We start from the raw sequence: 17812 nt of genomic DNA, 5'->3' as shown, positions 1-17812 counted from the left end.
TCGAATTGGGCCAAAAAACAATATTAGATATTGTCGTTCTTGCCAATAAAATACGAAATTACTTTTTACGATTTGCCGTTCCATCGGATTTGCTACCGTTGATCATCTTATTACAAATTTAATTCTTATTATTAAGTGTATAATAATTACAATGATATAACAGTAAAACAATCAACTCAAAAAGTATTAACTAAACCAAGACAGTTTAGGTTTTTTCCTCGATATTATATTTGTACAAACTTTTACGGTTTGACGAAACTCTTGAGTGAATGGTTATTGGCTACACGTAATATATAATATATAAGATATTAATACGTTGTCAAGAGAAGATAAGGTCAGTTGTTGAAGAAACTGTTCGTTATCTGTGCAATGTGCATTGATATAGCCTGTTTATATGAAAATGTCATGTAATTGTCATGTCACTTAAAGTTTAACAAATCGCTAGTTTTTGTTTTTCTTCCTCTTATTATAGTAATTATTAACAATCCAATTTATTCGTTATGATAATATTTTACGAACTACATTTGTGTAATGATTCCACTGAACATAATTAAAAACCGGTTGCAAAATGACTGAAGTCTGCTCAATGAATAGCAACAGAGATGAGAACAAGAGCTTACCGAAAGATAATGGAGTTTTGGGTGTAAAAGAGGAACAAGAAATAACCGTAAAGCAGGAACTAGTCGACTGTTTGGTGTGCCTGAACCGGACGCCAGAGAATTGCGACTTGAGTACCACGAATACCGCTGCGGGAACTACTCTCTATGATTATTTATGTAAATTTACACTAAACGATATCGGGAAATCAACAAACGGTTCCAAGTTCATTTGTAAAACGTGCCTCAATCTAGTTAATATATTAGAACGCGCAGAAATAGAATATTTAAAGTTAAAAGAGGAGTTTCAATCCATACTCAGCAAGAACCCATTATTTGTAACACAAAATATACAAGTATCTGTGTCACTCGATCCTGTGAAAAATGAAAGTTTGGATATCGACAAAAATTTCGATGACGACTCGGAAGACGAACCTTTATCCCTCACAAAAAAGAAACGTCATAGAAAACTTGACAAAAGAAAAAAGAAAACAATCACAGATAGCAAGCGGAAAGTGCGCAGCAAACTTTGTGATGACAGGTGTGGTGGTATTCATAATATTTAATAAGCATTATTAGTTATTACACTTATCTGATCATAATTATTTTTATGCTGCAATATTTTTTCATAATATATATGTTTTTTTACTAATTTTAAAGTACAACTTTTTCTTTATAAAATGAATAATAATTTTGCCCAAGCTCATTGTATAGCTTACCTTCAGTTTTATACCTTCTTTAGAATGCTATGTATTTAAATATATGTAACAAAATTAAAATTATTAGCTAGTTAAAAATATTAATAAAATATGTATAACAGTTGGCAGTGTACGGAATGCGAGGTGAGTGGGGAGGCGGGAGGCCCAGAGGCCTTGGCCACTCACATGCTGCTCTTACATACTCTACCAGGCTCTATACACATTGAAAAGGTCAAGAAAGAGGAGTCACCAGACAGGTGAATAGTGCTTTGTGTATGATATATCATTCATTCTTTGTGTTAAAATCGATGATATACAACCAGTTATTTGTTTAAAGGTATAAAAAAGTAAACAAATTTATAATGATGACATTATGTTCTTTGATATTAGATTTCAAGACATTTTGCTTTTTTGTTTCGAGTTTAGATATAGATTAATGAGAGAAGTACGTCATTGTCCTTTTCATTGTATACCAAGTTTTTTTAAAGGACATATTTGTGATTTCAGATCCCAAAGTCCAACTTTCAATAATTTTGATGAAATGTTTAAAGTTGAAGCTGAAGGTTTTGATGATGATGATGAAAGTTCAAACTATGTACCTGACGAGCTGAGCAACGGCAAGCACAGTAAAAGAAGCAAATTGCTTGGTCGAGGTAAACGAAAAAATGGTAGCAGTTCCACTGTAAAGAAAAAGAAAGATCCAAAGATTATTCATCAATGTGATCAGTGCAATGCTAAATATACATCACTCGGTAAGTTGGCAATTAACTCATATATTATTAATTCACCATCACCATTACATCATTTTGGTAGGTCTCTTAATTTTTATTACCATATAATAGAAGTTACATTTATACTGACCATCATATAATAACAATAATGCTAATAAAAGCTGAAGCTTTATTAGCATTATTGTTATTAAATTAAATCCTACTGAAGTAGGATTCTACTTAGTCAATCAATATCTAGCTCTGCACTGTAAGTGAGGTTGATCTATGTAAATAATGACAAGTTCTTAGATACTTCGATTTTTGATATTCTTGTGTCAGTCCATTTTCTTATATTTTTCTGATGTTGTTGCTTGGAGTTTCAAATCAGAGTAAAATAATTCGAAATATGAAAATTCATTATGTTTTCCTATTCAATTATGGACGATTTTCGAAAAAATTATAAAACACTGGCTTAAATTAAAGCTGTCATTGTGTGATTCAGTGAGACTGGAGCAACACAAGCTGAAGCACGACGACTCCAAGCCGCCATACATCTGTGAAGTGTGCGGAGCGCACTACAAGCACAAGCGAGCCTGCGACATACACGTCGCTATGCACAAAGGTATCCCGGCGTGACGGGGTCTGCTCCTCAGTAGATCATTTTAATTACTATTGACGACGAGCGTAGCACCGATTCATTAGATAAAGGATTAAATTCAGTTCGATGTACATTTTAGGTATCAGCGACTGGAAATGTGAAGAGTGTAATAAGCTGTTTCCATCCAAAGGTGCCCTGCAGAGGCACAATAATATCCACACGGGAAAACTCAACTATCAGGTGAGTCCAGCGTCGGTCCTCGCCGGTTTCACCCGGTCGGGTTCGAATCGGTTCTCCGGTCGATACTGAGCGCGCCGTGTCCCCGTTGCAGTGCGACCTGTGCGGCAAGTCGTTCATCCACACGTCGTCGTTCAAGATGCACAAGCTGTCGCACTCCGGCGTGAAGCCGCACTCGTGCGACGTGTGCGGGCTGGCGCTCATGACGCGCTCGCACCTCAAGCGCCACAAGCGCGTGCACTCGGGCGAGAAGCGCCACGAGTGCGGCGTGTGCGGCAAGCGCTTCTCCGAGCGCTACAACCTGGCGGCGCACGCGCGCGCGCACGCGGGCGAGGGCGCCGCGCTGGCGCTGCAGCCGCGCCGCCGCCTCTTCCGCTGCGCCTTCTGCCCCGAGCGCTTCGAGCGCCGCGTGCAGCTGGAGCGCCACGCCGGCGCCGCGCACGGCCGCGCGCTCGAGCGCCCGCCGCCCACGCCGCGCAACACCATGAGCAAGCTGCTCAAGGCGCAGGCGCAGCGCCGCGAGCCCGACTGCAAGCCCGAGCGCAGCCCGCCCGCCGCGCCCGCCGCGCCCGCCGCGCCCGCCGGCGCCGGCGCCGCCAGCTCGTGGGCCGGCGTCTACGCCGTCGAGTTCGGCCTGCGCGCCGACTACTCGCACTAGCACTTACCTCGGCTGGACCACGTGTGTGCGTATTGAGGTAAACTTTTATTCCTACTGATATGAAATCTTTCCTAGACTCACTGAATCATACAAGAACATGCTCACCAGATGGGTCCCCGATTATGAGACGAATTTTCTTCTTTATTATTTACATGATATTTATGCATTTTTCAATAAATTATGCTCGTTTAGAACTAGCTGCGGTTCTATTTGTAGACAGTATTAAATCTAATGAAACAAATGAATATGATTGACTGTGAGGGCAAGAATGTCATAAAATTTCAGGAACAATCAAAATATTAAAATCAGAATAAAACAAGAATTTTAATGTTACAAAAACATACATATAAAAAGCTAATATTTTTGTTTGTCCAAATAAGCTTCATGGCTTAATGCGGTTGTGTTTAAACTTCCCAAAGTCGTTGGTACCAGTGAAGTGAAGGTATTAGGTAGGACACACAGTACAAATGTCTGGTGTGCAAATTGTATCCGATAATAAATGACAATGTCATGGGGTATTGAATGAATAAAAAGGGTTTAGTTTGTTAATAAGATAAATCTTTTTCATACTTTTTTATGTAATAACAAATCTAAACTATGTAATCTATACATAGTCAACTATGTTTTAATTACACAGGATACATTTGAAAAAGCTCACAGTGCATACACAGTTATGATGCACACTGCACGGTAAAAGACCAATGACTTGTATAATTGTTGTACATTATTATCTCCTTTGTTGTCTTAAATGAAGATAGTACAAGTATGTGGTATTTAAAAATGAAATTATTATTAAATATAAATAAACCATTGTTAATGAAGTAACAAAAAAAAAAAACAAATTATTATTGTATCATATAATGAAATGCATATTCAAGTTTATAGTTTATATTTCTTTACAAAAGTATTCATTTAGTTGTATTACAATCATTCAATATTTTTGGTGAGGACTCATAGTGAGATCTCCTTTAAGAAATGTTTAATTTGATTTTAAATGTGTTACAAAATGTGTTTTAGAAGAGGACATTTGACTATTTGTTATTGAGAAATATTTGTATACTTCTTTTATTATGTATAAATATTTCCTGTGCAATATGAAATTGAAAACAGAAAATTCAGTTGAGTAATGATAAAATGTGACAATAGGAGTTAAGGTGAATTATCTTTATTATTTTATATTGCATGAAACTCATATTATGTTATAACAGTCACTTTAATTAAATGTATATAATAGGTAGCGCTAAGACGACAAAATGTAAGATAGGTTATGTTGACTTTATTCATAAGTTTATTATCAAATAAATATAATTCGAATAATATTTTTCTACTGGTATCGTGTACAGTATATTATACGCTAGTGTTTCTTAAGTTAATTATAAAAATACAAACATTGTTAATATTTTACATGATTTGAATTCAATATTGAGTACATAGCCGAGAGTCTATTGTACTTTATATGTTATTATTGTTTATAATAACTAAAAATTATAAATCTAAACTACGAAAACGTTTGGATGAAAATTCATAAAACATATTTTTGACTCAGACCAATAGTAAAAGGTCGACAGCGATTCGCGATCAGGGTAAAGGAAGCTAGATTGGGAATAGGAATGCGTTCGCTTTTACAGCGCGATACGAGAATCAGAACACTGATGGATGTCACAACCAACGATGGATTAATTATTGTCTTAAAATTAAGTAAATCGTTAATTTAAATAAATGTATGCGAATGCCGAATGAATTTAAAAATAAGTGCTTGATTTTACACACAATCTTTGTAGATGCTTAACAAAAATGAACATAACTTCGAGAACGCTGGTAACCTTTTACTGTTGGTCTAAAATTATAATCAAAATTATCCACATACTATTATCTAATTTATTATTTCTATCTCCTCCTCCGTGTACGGACACGATATGATATTATATCGTGTTCGTACACTTGAGTTCAAGCAGTTACGACACACTCGCATACTCGCTTATATTATTATTATTTAAAACCATCAATCAATTAATGTTGTCGAACGTTAACAGTACACCCCGCTCGTATCTGTACATTATAAGGCGACAATATTTCTCGAACATGTAACATACGTAACTGATATTATATTAAAATATTTCATTAAATTCTGTGTTATTTATTTATAATCCTATAGAACTTTCTTGAGCAGTAAAATGAAAGTCATGAAAATTTTGTCATGTCAGTCAGTCATGCTAATGCCGGTCATTATTTGCAATGCCTAAATTATTTAATTTTTTTGTAACTTAATTAATTAATAACCTATTCCCACTACAAGAAGACTAAAGATAAATTCAAATACCAACACTGATACTTCAGAAGAGAACCCTCTTATTTTTGAATTAGCGCTTGCTTTTACATTACTCTTGTCATGTTCTTACTGTTCAATCTTTACTTATTACTACCAAAATATATAATATATTTATTTCTACTTAAATATAAAAAAATAAATAAAGGATCCAAATATGGTTCAATTTTTTTTTTTATATTTAAGTAGAAATAAATTATATGAAATTGAAAATGAAATATAGCCGTGAACAATGATATTTTGCTAGAACATCATTGGCCGTGAATGTAAATTTCTCAATTTTTTAAAAATAAATCCAAGTTATTTAAACACTTTTGCCAAACGGCTCGAACGTTATATAATTAAAATAGAATTTTAAAATCTAATAATAAGTTGAAAACTACTCGGGACAATATAGAATATAGTTGAGACACTGGCTAAATGAAATTTGATCTTGAAATTCGAAGAGTATTTTTTTTAATATTCTAGTAAATGCCCAGTGTTGCCCTAGGCTTACGTTCCTGAGAATAAGGTAAAATTTAAAAATAAAAAAAAACAAAAACTGAGAATAAGGTAAAATAAAAAACAAGAATATAAGTTTAAACAATTTACTAACAAACCAAATAGTTCTAACTTCGAATTTATCTTAACATAAATAAATCACGAAATCATACTTTTGAAGTAAATTAATTGCTCAGTTGAGCTTTACAGTACAAATAAAACACAAATAACACTTTTAACAAATTACAAATCGCGCCAATATCGACCTTACTGTCCGCGACCGAAAAGAAATAACAAATAAGAATGGCGGTTTAATTCGGTTTCGCGACTTTTGTTTTTTTTTTGTTTTAGCCAGTTGTATGGATAAAGGAATCTCCTAAATCTAAAATATAATATTGTAGTAAAAACTTTAAAATTATTGAAATTGTAAAACACAAGCAATTTATGGGCTTTTCAGTTAAAATGATTTACGAAACAGTCGATTTAGCTGTCATTTTATTATCATATTATAAAATGTCTAAAATTTGATACTTTTCCAGATCTATTGAAATTAAGTAAAGTAATTTCATTATTTAAGTCTGGTAATAAAAACGATCAAAATATATTTTTTTATAAGTATTACGTTAATATATATATATATATATATATATATATATATATATATATATATATATATATATATATTTGAAAAAATAAATTTGGCACCCTGGCACGAATAGTTGTATCACACGGTTCAATTTTAAGACCTTTGCTGTTTTTAATATATATTAACGATTTCCCTTGTTTTTTAGAGTTCCGAACCTAAAGGGTATACTCGGGACCCTATTACTAAGACTTCGCTTTCTGTCCGTCCGTCCATCTGTTACTAGGCTGTATCTTAAGAACTGCGATAGTTAGACAGTCGAAATTTTTATAAATTATTTCTGTATGTATTTCTGCTGCCGCTATTACAACGAATACTAAAAAAATATTTAAAGAGAGCTCCCATACAACAAACGAGGTAGGCACTAGAAATATTCATAAAATACTCAGTTGTATTTTTACTTTAATAATAGAAAATAAACAATAGTGCGAGTCCAACTTGCGACTATGTACTGTTTGTAGATGATAAATCGCTTATTTTTAAACTTGACGGAAGGATAAACAACGATGACATTGCTCTGCCACAGGTTCTTGGTTGGTTTGATATAAGTAATCTAGTCCTTAATGCAAAAAAGACTAAATGTATATTATGTTCTTTTCGCTGCCAAATGTCAAGTTAAATTATTTCGTGGTTCTTTTTAATAATGAAAGGCTTGAGTTTGATGCGTCGACTGTCTTTTTAGATATTGCTTTGTATTATTCCAAATTTCAATGTAAGTGATCACGACAGCCAATAGACAATGGTGCTTTAAAATACTAACCATTCCTCATATTGTTAATGCGCCAGCATCTTTGGGAACTATGATTTTATGTTCTTAGTGCCCGTAATTGGCTTACTCACCCTTCAAACCGCATCACAACAATACAGTACTGTAGTACGATTATATAGTATTTTACTTTCGATTTTATTCTGAGTAAGTGAGTACTGCTGCTTGGCGATAGAATATGTGATGAGTTGGTGGTAGGTACTCAGATTTGACAAACCCAGATTGCACAAAGCTCTACCACAAAGTAAATTAAATGTTGTTATGGGGTAATGCTGCAGATATCGAAATTGTTTACTTTTTCTGCGGAAAACAGCTCTTTGAACTATTTATAATATTCGTTTTAGGATATCATTATGACACAATATATTTATTACATGAAATTTTTATACGGAAAAATCTACAAAAATATTTATTTTATTTCAACGGTTGGTCTATTTTGACCAGTGAGTTATTTAGTATTTAAGTAACAATATCTCCAATGATGTTATAGGATGTAAATTTATAAAGTGAAATAAATTGTCTGTCTGTAGCTAAGTTAATTAATGTATTTAATTATTTTTTGGACTTAGAATATATATATTGTTAGGGTATCATACCAAAATATTAAAATACATATTTATGAAAAGATCGGTGATGGCAACTCAAAATTGAACGTCAACGTCATTTCAATTTCATATTTACTGTCTTGTGTCAAAATACTGGCCCAAATTTATAATACGGTCTATAACTATATAATTATGTCAGATGTATATTGTTATTGTATTCTGTGATTTGTTTGACTGAATTACCACTTGGGCACTTACCAACAATCAGCTGTTTATCACTTCTACACTTTCGTTATGACTTATAAACTTTTAATCATATTAAGATTGATAAACTCAGTATTACGATAGCAATTTATCGAAGTTACAATATTTGAAATCTGTGGATTTTTACATAATTATTAAAAACATATGTTTCCGAAACATTTACTTTATTCAAGATGAGTAAGAAATATACTGATATTGAATTAAAAATCCGTCGCGCTGAAAAAGATGATATGTTTGCTGTAGCCGAAATGATTCAAGTGAGGAAGTGAGATTAGATTAATAGATTTAATTATATTTTCATCGCTAAATCGACTAAATTATGCTTGCAGGAGCTTGCAGATTTTGAGAAAATGCCAGATGGACCAAAGATATGTGTGAAAGGTTTGTATGTATCGAAACACATTGGACTGTTTCAGTAGTACATTATATGTATACTGTTAATAGTAACAATAAATTAAATATCCAGATTTGCAACGTGACGGATTTGAAACACAGCCACCTGCATTTCGATGTCTTGTAGCAGTATTGTCCAAGGCAGAAACTGACTTTATAGTGGGCTATGCGCTCTATTTCCCGACGTATTCCACATGGGAAGGCCAGTCTATGATGTTGGAGGATTTGTACGTCCGGAAGAGTGAGCGCCGTCGTGGGGTTGGGCATAAACTATTCAATGCTGTTGCCAAAGTGAGTTAATTTAAATAATTATATGTTGGTTCTTAGTTATACACAACAGAGTAGAGTAGTAGAGTTGGTACTGTACGAGAAGTGTTGAATTCATGTTATACAATTTTTATATCTTAAATCTTTGAAAATGATTAGTACCAATGTCCATATAAAAGTGCTATAAGTGAAGTTTGCAATTGTTATTGAAATGTTTGTCATTAAATCTGTTTCAGGAGGCTATAGCTTTAGGCTCTTCCAGGTTAGATTTTCATGTTTTAGAGTGGAATGATGCGAGGGCCTTCTATGAAGGTAAAGGTGCAGTTAACTTGACCAACGCGGAGAAGTGGTGTTACTATCGTCTCACAGGAGAACCATTAAAAGTATCTGCACAATTAGGAGAAATGAAATGAAACCAGTTTGTCAGTGCATCAATATATTGGATATAGATATAATTTTACATATTTCCTCAAAATATTCACAACTAATGGGAGATCTTGTTTGAAAAATTTTGAAAATTGTTTAAATAAAGTTTTGCACAATGCACTACTACGTTTTTCATTATCTAAATTATTTATTTACATCTATCAATAAATGCGATTTATTCTTACATCTAATTCATAAGTTTGCTACAGTGAGTGTATGAACGACCAATTGTAGTGAATGTGTGGAAAACCTTTACATAGACTTACTTCATGAACAGTAGTTTAATTGGTTATAAGGCTTGTTGCATTATATTTACTGTTGGCTTATTCTTATTGTACATAGGAGTATTCTTATCACTATGATGTTATTATTTTAATAGTCAAGTAAGACTAGTTTGCACTGTCATAAAGATAATGAGACAAAGGAACTTTTTAGTTCTTTTTATTTATTGTTTAAAATATAAATTAACACATATTTTATCTTATATGTTGAAATGGCAAGGTTTAAACAATGTATCCTAACACAAGTCTGCACAAATAGTATCCGTAACAAACTTCGAAGTGATTCTTTACCCTATGCAGCCACGATATAATACACGGCAATGACTACTATTCAGTCGAAAATACTTAACGTAAACATATTTACACACTAAGTACATTAATACCTACGTTTCTCTTATCATCATTGAACTGTTTCTAACGTCTAATTTATTTATACAAATAAAATAATTATGACATTGTAGTAAAACTAGACAAACACAATGACTAGTCAGTACCATCGAGTCTAATTGTGCTGACGTCGCTAATTATCTACAACAAAATATGAACGTAATTCCATCGACTGTTCAATAAATTCGCATAGTAGAGTGTTTCATACTATCGAACTTTCAAAGTAACTTCGTGTAAAGTGTAGTCCTGCTCGTTGTTTTTTTATTCTTTACTTTGTTACCGAACAGGGATCTAAAGTTCTTCGATCGGCAGTTATTCGAAAACGCTACTCGCCACAGCTGGCTAGATACAGCATTCGGTAATACTAATCATCTTCGGGCGTCGTAAGATGTTCGTGTTTGGCTATGCTACGTTGAGGCCATTAGTTTTGCGTGTGCGGTCACGTTACGTTGATGTAAGAATCCACTGCCTTCCTCTTCTTCGCCATTGCTTAATCCGTACTGTAAAAAATAAAAAGTGTTTATTGTAACGGATGAGATGTACGCGCTGTAGTTCGTTTTTATACTATAGGTAGAGGGACGGGCAAAAAGGGCCAATTGATAGTAGGTAACTGGTCGCCGTCGTCGAAAGATATTGGCGCTGTAAGAAATTATAACCATTCCTTACATCGCCAATGCCTTACCAACCTTGGAAAATAAGATGCTATGTCCCTTGTAGCTACCTACAAACCGATACACAACAGTATAAAATATTGCTGTTTGGCCGTAGAATATCTGATGAGTGGGTGGTACCTACCCACCTACCCTAAGCTTGCACCGAGCTCTGCCCCCATATAATTCTATAGGGTTATAAGGGTTACTATAAAGTGAAATTACCTGTAGTGCATGCAAATAATGCTGTTGCGAATGATAAGGTCCATTCGAGCTGGAGTGGGAACCATAGCCTTCATAGCCGGTTGCGGCGTTGGGTTCGCTCTTGATGTTAAAGAGCGAGGGGTTGGACAGGAAGGCCGGTGCGGAGGGGATTCCCAACGGGTACTGCGAGTTCTGTGCATGCCCGTGGGCGTGCGCGTGCGCATGTGCGTGCGCGTGCGCGTGAGGCGACGGCGCGGGCCCGACTGCCTCGCGCGCGCACTTTCCGGCACCGGCGTGCGCCGACATTGTTGCGGTAAGTGGCAGCGGAACCTCAGCTATGCTGGGCTTGCTCTCTGTAAAAGTTTTATACAATTTAGTAAATAGTAGAGAGCTACGTACCCTACGCCGAATCATCTTGTTAATTAGGGAAGTAATTGGAAGTATTTAAATGTAGAGTCTTCATTACGGAAATATTTTCCCTATGTGCTATATCCCTAAATGTGCCTTGTTTAATGGCCTTTCATAAATTGTGTCTTATATATACAGTACCTATATATTTTTTCATATTCATGTTTCTACAAAGAATATCAATGACAATTTATTGTTCATTGTAAAGGTACATACCTAGTCCAGACAATATCGTTATGTTAATTCACTCACTTTATTCCATTTTTATCTTATTTTTTTGAACGTTTCATGATAATGAATAACAAGTAAGTAAATTACCTGACAAAACTTACGGAGTACGTATATACATATTTGGGTGAGTTATCGTAACATTTGACATGAATTCAACAAAAATATAAATTATATTGCAGGTACCCCTATCGTGAGCAATGTATGTTATATTTTGTACTGACTAATAATTTATTTAAATATTCTCACCGTCGATACCTGGCGAATTCTGACCATCTTTCTTAGCAGTTTCTTGCGGAGGCTTTACACCGTTCGATGACTTCTTCGGCTTTCGTTTTCGCGTTTGTATTCCATCTTTTCTCATCGCCAGGGGTCTGAAGATTACAATGATAATAAGATGCTATTTTTATGTAAAATAGCAGATACTCCGTACCATAATGTCCTATACCTAACCGGGCCCGGATTAACTATTTATAATTACGTTGTTATTTTACTATAGGTACGACGAAAATTGCCCACACCTCATTTAAATAAGAGCAATATTTGGTCACGACATTTTTTTAAAGCCTTATTTCTTAATTTTGTCTGCTTAGGGGCCCGCATCGGCTAAGTGCTTATTTTTCAATTCTATTTGTGGATAAGTACCTACAGCTGTAGATGTGTGTGAATTTTTAGGAATAAAGACCTAATATTTACACGATTATGGTCACTGGTTCATAAACACTTCGTGTAAGAAGATAAACGACGACTTTATTACTTATTTTATTTTGGTTTACCAAAATAAATACTACTAACTACCGGTCGGTGTCCTGGCTGAATTAAGTTAAGCTGTTAGATGTTTTTTGCAATGATACGATAGCAATTGTTTTCATTGGTAAGAAAATGCACTTATAAATAAACTAAGTACGTTATCTTAGGCATTTAAATTTCCAATATGATTGATGAATCGTTACTGGGGTTTTATTTTGTTCTCTTAAGTTGGATTTAAAATGTTTTGTCTATTTTGTTTGTAGATGATCAACTACACTGGATCACTCTTTAATAGGATATATCTGTAGGATAAAAAAACTAGGCACAGACAGAGCGACTGGTTTGTTGGTACCTACTGAACTGACGTGCAGAAAGTTCTACTATCGAGGTTTTACAATACCTATATATAGGTATAGAAGTTATTTTAAACACAACTAAGTAGTCTATTATTATCTATTACCTGTTAATGCCGTGCAGCTTGTAATAAAGTCCGCAGGCGTTGCAAACCGGCTCGCCGTCATTGTTGCGTCGCCACAGAGTCGTGTTCCGCGAGCCGCAGTTCGTGCAGCACTGCCCATGACGTCTCGCTGCCGACTGACATTACATATTCACTATAATTCTTAATCGAATTGTTTCCATAACATCTAAATTATAATACAAATACTACTTAAATGTAAATGGTAAAAAAACAATCAAACTAACATTCAGTACCTATTTGCTGTGGAAATCCAACATTGCCAGTAATTTGTATTTATGGAATCTTAAATATTTATTATACTTACTACATTTATTTGTTATTTGTATACTTACATAACGTATACAGTTTTTAACTACTATGTAATATCAAATTTAAGCACCTTAGTAATTCTAAAACTATTTCTACGTATAAACTACACACCTACTCGTAAGTCTAATCTACATGTGGATTTTAAGGATACAGTAGGTAAGTGATATAATACAGCATTAGTTTTTATGTTTTGATTAAATTTAAGTGTCTGAGTATTAATATTCCCAAATTAATAAATCCCAAACGAATGTACCTACTTAGTAAATGCAGGCAATTTACTTTAAGAAGAAATGAAAACAAAAGAATAAAAATGGTTTAGCTGCTTCCCGTCACCACGCTAACTACTTATTACAAAACGCGCTGCGGCTGATAGATAGATATAATACACTTATATTGGTAGATAGCTCTACCGCAGTACAAGTGGTATCATTGTCCAATAATAATGGTTGCGCGCGACGCTACCACTGGTGGCGCGGGCGCAGCACAGCGCGGGCGTGGCCGCGCCGCCGTCGTTGATTGGACGATGCTACCTGCTAGCACAGCGTATACATAATGCATGCCCGCATGCTGAGCGCGACTCGTCTCCGAGATAGCTCATCGTTCCTTTTAGCCCCGACTATATAGCGCGCATTGGATTCAAATTGCCGCGACACCGGTCCCTCGGATCTATCGCTCTCGTGGCGAGCCGTGTTCGCGCATTATCGGCTGTGTTATCTCGCAACTCGGCCCCTTCCCGATGTGCTCGGCGATTAACAAATCCTCATTACGCGCTACGCGCTCGCGTCCGCGTCCGCCTGCGTAACACTGGATGTGAGCGGCTCCTCTGAACTTGGTCGGTCGATTACTCGACGATAAGCTATCTCGGTAAACGAAGAACTTATTCTAATTTCGTATCGGGAACATAGCCAAGAGTAAATAGAGGCGATCGGTATTAGATTCAAATTCAGAGTGCTCGAGTTAGGCGCTCTTCGCCGATCGAAGTGGGGAGCGGTAGCGTGTAGTTCCCTAATCGGAAAGCGAACGCGGCGAGATGGGTATTACAGAGAAAGAAACGCGTGCTGGGTGAAGGCAGGGTTACGTAGCGGGGCGGGGCACATGCACTAGTCTACACGCCACCGACTCACCTTCTTCATGCCCCTGGCCATGCCCTCCACACTCATCCATCTCTGCACGGAGCCGTCCTTATAGAAGCGGGTGAGCAGCTCAGCGTCGGCACCTGTTCGCAACAGAGAAGGTTACTGACGGTTTCTAGGACACTCACCAGCCGCTTGCTCGGCTTCACGAGCGGGCGGTTGACGCCGTTGATCTTGTGGTACAGGCCGCATGCGTTGCAAAGGTAGTGGCCCGTTGAGTCCCGACGCCAAAGCGGCGTGTTGTTGGCGCCACAGTTCACGCACTCACGGCCCTCCTCGTACGCCTCCAGCACGCCATCTGTGCGCCCACCAAACGTCACCACACATACCATACCCTAAACCTATCTATTATACTGATACTAAACATCGCATAGTTTAGACTAAATAATTTTAACTTTGTTTATTTCGAAGTTGCAGGATCAGCATTCTTGTATGCCGTCACCCGTGCAGTGCAGTGTAGTATCTACAATGTTGATTATCCGTTATCAGTTCTGAGAAGGCCTACAACAATAACAAGCGAAGGTACCTAGCAACGCCACGACCTGCTGCTATCGATATCCGTTCAATACAGTTGCATCTGTTCGCCGACCTAAATCCATTAATTTGTGTATTATTGTTTATATCGTTGGCATTAATTGTCGGCATAACGGGTGTAATTGGGCGCTCTCGTTATATATTAGCAACATTCGACACATGGTTAAAGCGATAACGAAATTAACATTCGTTATCGTCGGTATCCTCGCCTGGTGACGTTCTGTTATTATCTATATAATAGTTGTACCTATTCCTTATCGTCTCTACGTTATGTAAAACAAAGGCTCTTTGCTCGCGGATCTTAGATTACTCGAATACAATGAATTGTTACGTTACGATTGAGTTAGCATTGAGTGGAGACAAAAGGATGCTACATTATTTTGTCGAGAATAATCCGCGGGATAACGCAGCGAACTAATGAAACTGTCGCATTGCGGTCGGGGATTTACGTCGATCAATCGTTAGGTATATTGTTTTATATAAATATTGTTGCCACTAGGAAAACGTATCCTTAGATTTAATTCGTAATATTAGGTATATCCTTAAATAGATAATAGAAGATAACAACGGGAAGCACAATTGGGTGCGATGATTCATTTAAATTTATAAACTTATCGGTTGGAATAATAAAAGGGTACACGAGAGATAAAAATCCATACGAGTAGGTATATTTTTATAAAAGCAACATCGTCGAATCGCCCACGTTAGACGGAGACAGATTATAATCGATGTGTATGTAATGCGAGTTCCAATTGAGTAATTATTTGATTAAGCATTGATAATTAAGTTAGCGAGATACCTACACTAACGCATTCGTCCCTAGTGTAATCGCTTAGGAGAATGTCCGCGTATTCAAAGTCTGTTTAAATATAGCATTAGATTTGGAGAGAACGTCAAACTAGATAAATGTTAACATTATAATGCAATTAATGACAAGCTTTAATTCGAACGACATGAATAATATTAGGTATTTGTTTTTATAATCGCAATACGAATATAGAATCCTCGCAAATCTGACGTCAATGCAAACCGCGTGAGATAATGGCTGATTCATTGATTCAATTTAACAATAAATAATGTTTGCTGTATGATTCAATAAAACGCTGCAATTTAATTCTGAATCTACAAATTGTTAAGTTTGATTAAGCAAGCATGGTGCTATTATTTATGCTCTTCCGAAGAACGTTCGCTCGTTGATCCGTAATTAAGCTTTCATATGGCGCACGACATAGGTTTTATATAATATTTGTTCTTACTCGAGATTTTCTTTCGATTCGATATTATATATGAATATTTATAAGTAACTCTACGAGTAGAGCAAGTTTTAAAACCTGAACAAGCACCATGGAGTTATCGAGTGCTTTATTTATGTTTATATTTCGTCTCGTGCTCGGCGGTCGAGATAACATCGTGAAAACACCTGCATGCATGTTTTCTGCCATGTACATGAGGATCCTCGAACTGCTTTAGTAGCAGCTTGGCAGAATAAGCTGTACCCCTTCTTGAATAGAAAATCTCAGAATAGACTGTTAGGGCTAGGTTTTTAATCAGGTCGTGGTAGCCTTACCGTATGCGGGTGGTCTTTGCAGAGCGTCGTAGGGCGCGCACCAGGAACCCATCACCATGTTCTGCCCGTACAGCCCGCCGGCCACTGAGCCGACGCCGCCGACGGCACCGACTCCACTGCCGCCTGCTGTCGATTAGAATATAAATTAAGCAACAAGATAAATTACTGTTAAGACTTTGGGCCTTTGCAATGACATAAAAATATACTGATTAGTGAACTGTAGGTACAGTCGTAACATAAACACTCTTGTTTAAGTTTTGATAATCTCTTATATTAGATAAATATTTATGGAGTGCACTGGAGTAAATATTTATGTCATCGAAAATAATATTAATAAAAAAAACAAATACACGAGGAACTTTAACATCTAATTATTAATAATTATTAAATCTAAAATCTATCTAATTAAGATCTTAAATCTAATATCTAAAAAAGTCACTATTGTCAATTATATCACTAAAATACTTTACTCTGCTAAGAGCAACTCACAAGTCACGCTTAGGAAATATTTATATCATTAAATCAATAATAAGGCCCATTGATTTATCCATAAATTTAATAAGCAACACCAATATTACAGTCAAATACCTAGATAAATATAAGGAATTATCGAACGCTATAATTTGTTAGCAATAATAATGATGCAGATAGTGAGAATGAATCAAACCTGCAAGTATCGCAATGTTCTGCAGCCACGTCTGTGAGAGGGGGTTATCCATGGCTAGAGGAGGTGTGTGTTCGTCTGTACGACTCCGCGGTCAGAGGTCAGCGCGCGGACTGACGGGCGGCGCGCGCGCCTCTTACACGCTTATCTGCCTGATTCACGAGCCCTATTGTTACGCTAGTCGCTACCGTGCAAGTGACGTGCTCATACTCCGATTGTTGTGTAGGGTCTTAGTTTCGTATTGGATTACTTTTCGTTTATGTAATCTTACATTACAAAAGGTAGATTAAAACGACGACACTGGCGCTAGATTGATTTAATTACGATTTTATTGTGAAAACACAACCGCATCGTACTAAATATTTTTATGAATAATTAGTTTAAATCTAAGCGTAAAAAAACAAGCATATTAATTAGTATCTAGATTCTTGATTAGGAGTCATTTAGAGTTCGAATCAATCCTAAGCCCTAAAAACGATTAAAAGGTTTCTCAAGATACGTTGCTTAATCTTATAATCGCTAATCGCGTGTAACTTAATGTACCTTAAATGTTGTCATCGAAACTGATTTGACAAAAACAATACTTTATCCTGTGGAAGGGAAAATCATATC

At 36.0% G+C, this 17812-nt stretch overlaps 3 protein-coding genes across 5 annotated transcripts in view; 2 read left to right on the top strand and 1 right to left on the bottom strand.

Moving 5' to 3' along the window:
• The first annotated feature begins 411 nt into the window (after positions 1–411).
• On the top strand, positions 412–5605 carry LOC125072567 (zinc finger protein 239-like). Its single transcript, XM_047683200.1, has 6 exons — positions 412–1137; positions 1417–1551; positions 1802–2046; positions 2507–2626; positions 2742–2842; positions 2934–5605. The coding sequence occupies exons 1-6, from the start codon at positions 569–571 to the stop codon at positions 3495–3497; spliced, it is 1734 nt and encodes a 577-aa protein (XP_047539156.1). The 5' UTR covers positions 412–568; the 3' UTR covers positions 3498–5605.
• Positions 5606–8403: 2798 nt separating this feature from the next.
• On the top strand, positions 8404–9730 carry LOC125070591 (thialysine N-epsilon-acetyltransferase-like). The gene is made up of 4 exons (XM_047680519.1): positions 8404–8778; positions 8851–8902; positions 8988–9205; positions 9418–9730. Exons 1-4 carry the CDS (start codon positions 8695–8697, stop codon positions 9592–9594), a joined length of 531 nt encoding a protein of 176 aa, XP_047536475.1. The 5' UTR covers positions 8404–8694; the 3' UTR covers positions 9595–9730.
• Positions 9673–17812, bottom strand: part of LOC125070570 (GATA-binding factor A-like) — a 53701-nt gene continuing 45561 nt past the window's right edge. The window contains exons 1-7 of one of the 3 annotated variants that reach the window (XM_047680506.1): positions 17204–17361; positions 16537–16662; positions 14564–14733; positions 12976–13109; positions 12015–12139; positions 11151–11482; positions 9674–10775 (exon numbers count right to left, since the gene is read on the bottom strand). In XM_047680506.1, the coding sequence (XP_047536462.1) occupies positions 10683–10775; positions 11151–11482; positions 12015–12139; positions 12976–13109; positions 14564–14733; positions 16537–16662; positions 17204–17255 (1032 nt within the window). In that variant the 5' untranslated portion in view covers positions 17256–17361 and the 3' untranslated portion in view covers positions 9674–10682. Of the gene's footprint in view, positions 10776–11150; positions 11483–12014; positions 12140–12975; positions 13110–14426; positions 14519–14563; positions 14734–16536; positions 16663–17203; positions 17362–17812 lie in introns of those variants that run through there. The other 2 variants (XM_047680498.1, XM_047680490.1) reach the window with 2 other exon arrangements.

Source organism: Vanessa atalanta, chromosome 2 (assembly GCF_905147765.1).
Source record: "Vanessa atalanta chromosome 2, ilVanAtal1.2, whole genome shotgun sequence".
Lineage (NCBI taxonomy): Eukaryota > Metazoa > Arthropoda > Insecta > Lepidoptera > Nymphalidae > Vanessa > Vanessa atalanta.
The sequence above is the reverse complement of the archived record's forward strand: the minus strand, read 5'-3'. Positions and strand labels throughout refer to the sequence as shown.

Excerpts from the sequence above, each read along its gene's own strand:
- LOC125072567 (XM_047683200.1), top strand. The coding sequence starts at position 569 with ATGACTGAAGTCTGCTCAATGAATAGCAACAGAGATGAGAACAAGAGC. Across the intron at positions 1,138-1,416 it reads AGCAAACTTTGTGATGACAG|TTGGCAGTGTACGGAATGCG; the intron begins GTGTGGTGGTAT and ends TATGTATAACAG. Across the intron at positions 2,843-2,933 it reads CGGGAAAACTCAACTATCAG|TGCGACCTGTGCGGCAAGTC; the intron begins GTGAGTCCAGCG and ends TCCCCGTTGCAG.
- LOC125070591 (XM_047680519.1), top strand. The coding sequence starts at position 8,695 with ATGAGTAAGAAATATACTGATATTGAATTAAAAATCCGTCGCGCTGAA. Across the intron at positions 8,903-8,987 it reads ACCAAAGATATGTGTGAAAG|ATTTGCAACGTGACGGATTT; the intron begins GTTTGTATGTAT and ends TTAAATATCCAG. Across the intron at positions 9,206-9,417 it reads TATTCAATGCTGTTGCCAAA|GAGGCTATAGCTTTAGGCTC; the intron begins GTGAGTTAATTT and ends AATCTGTTTCAG.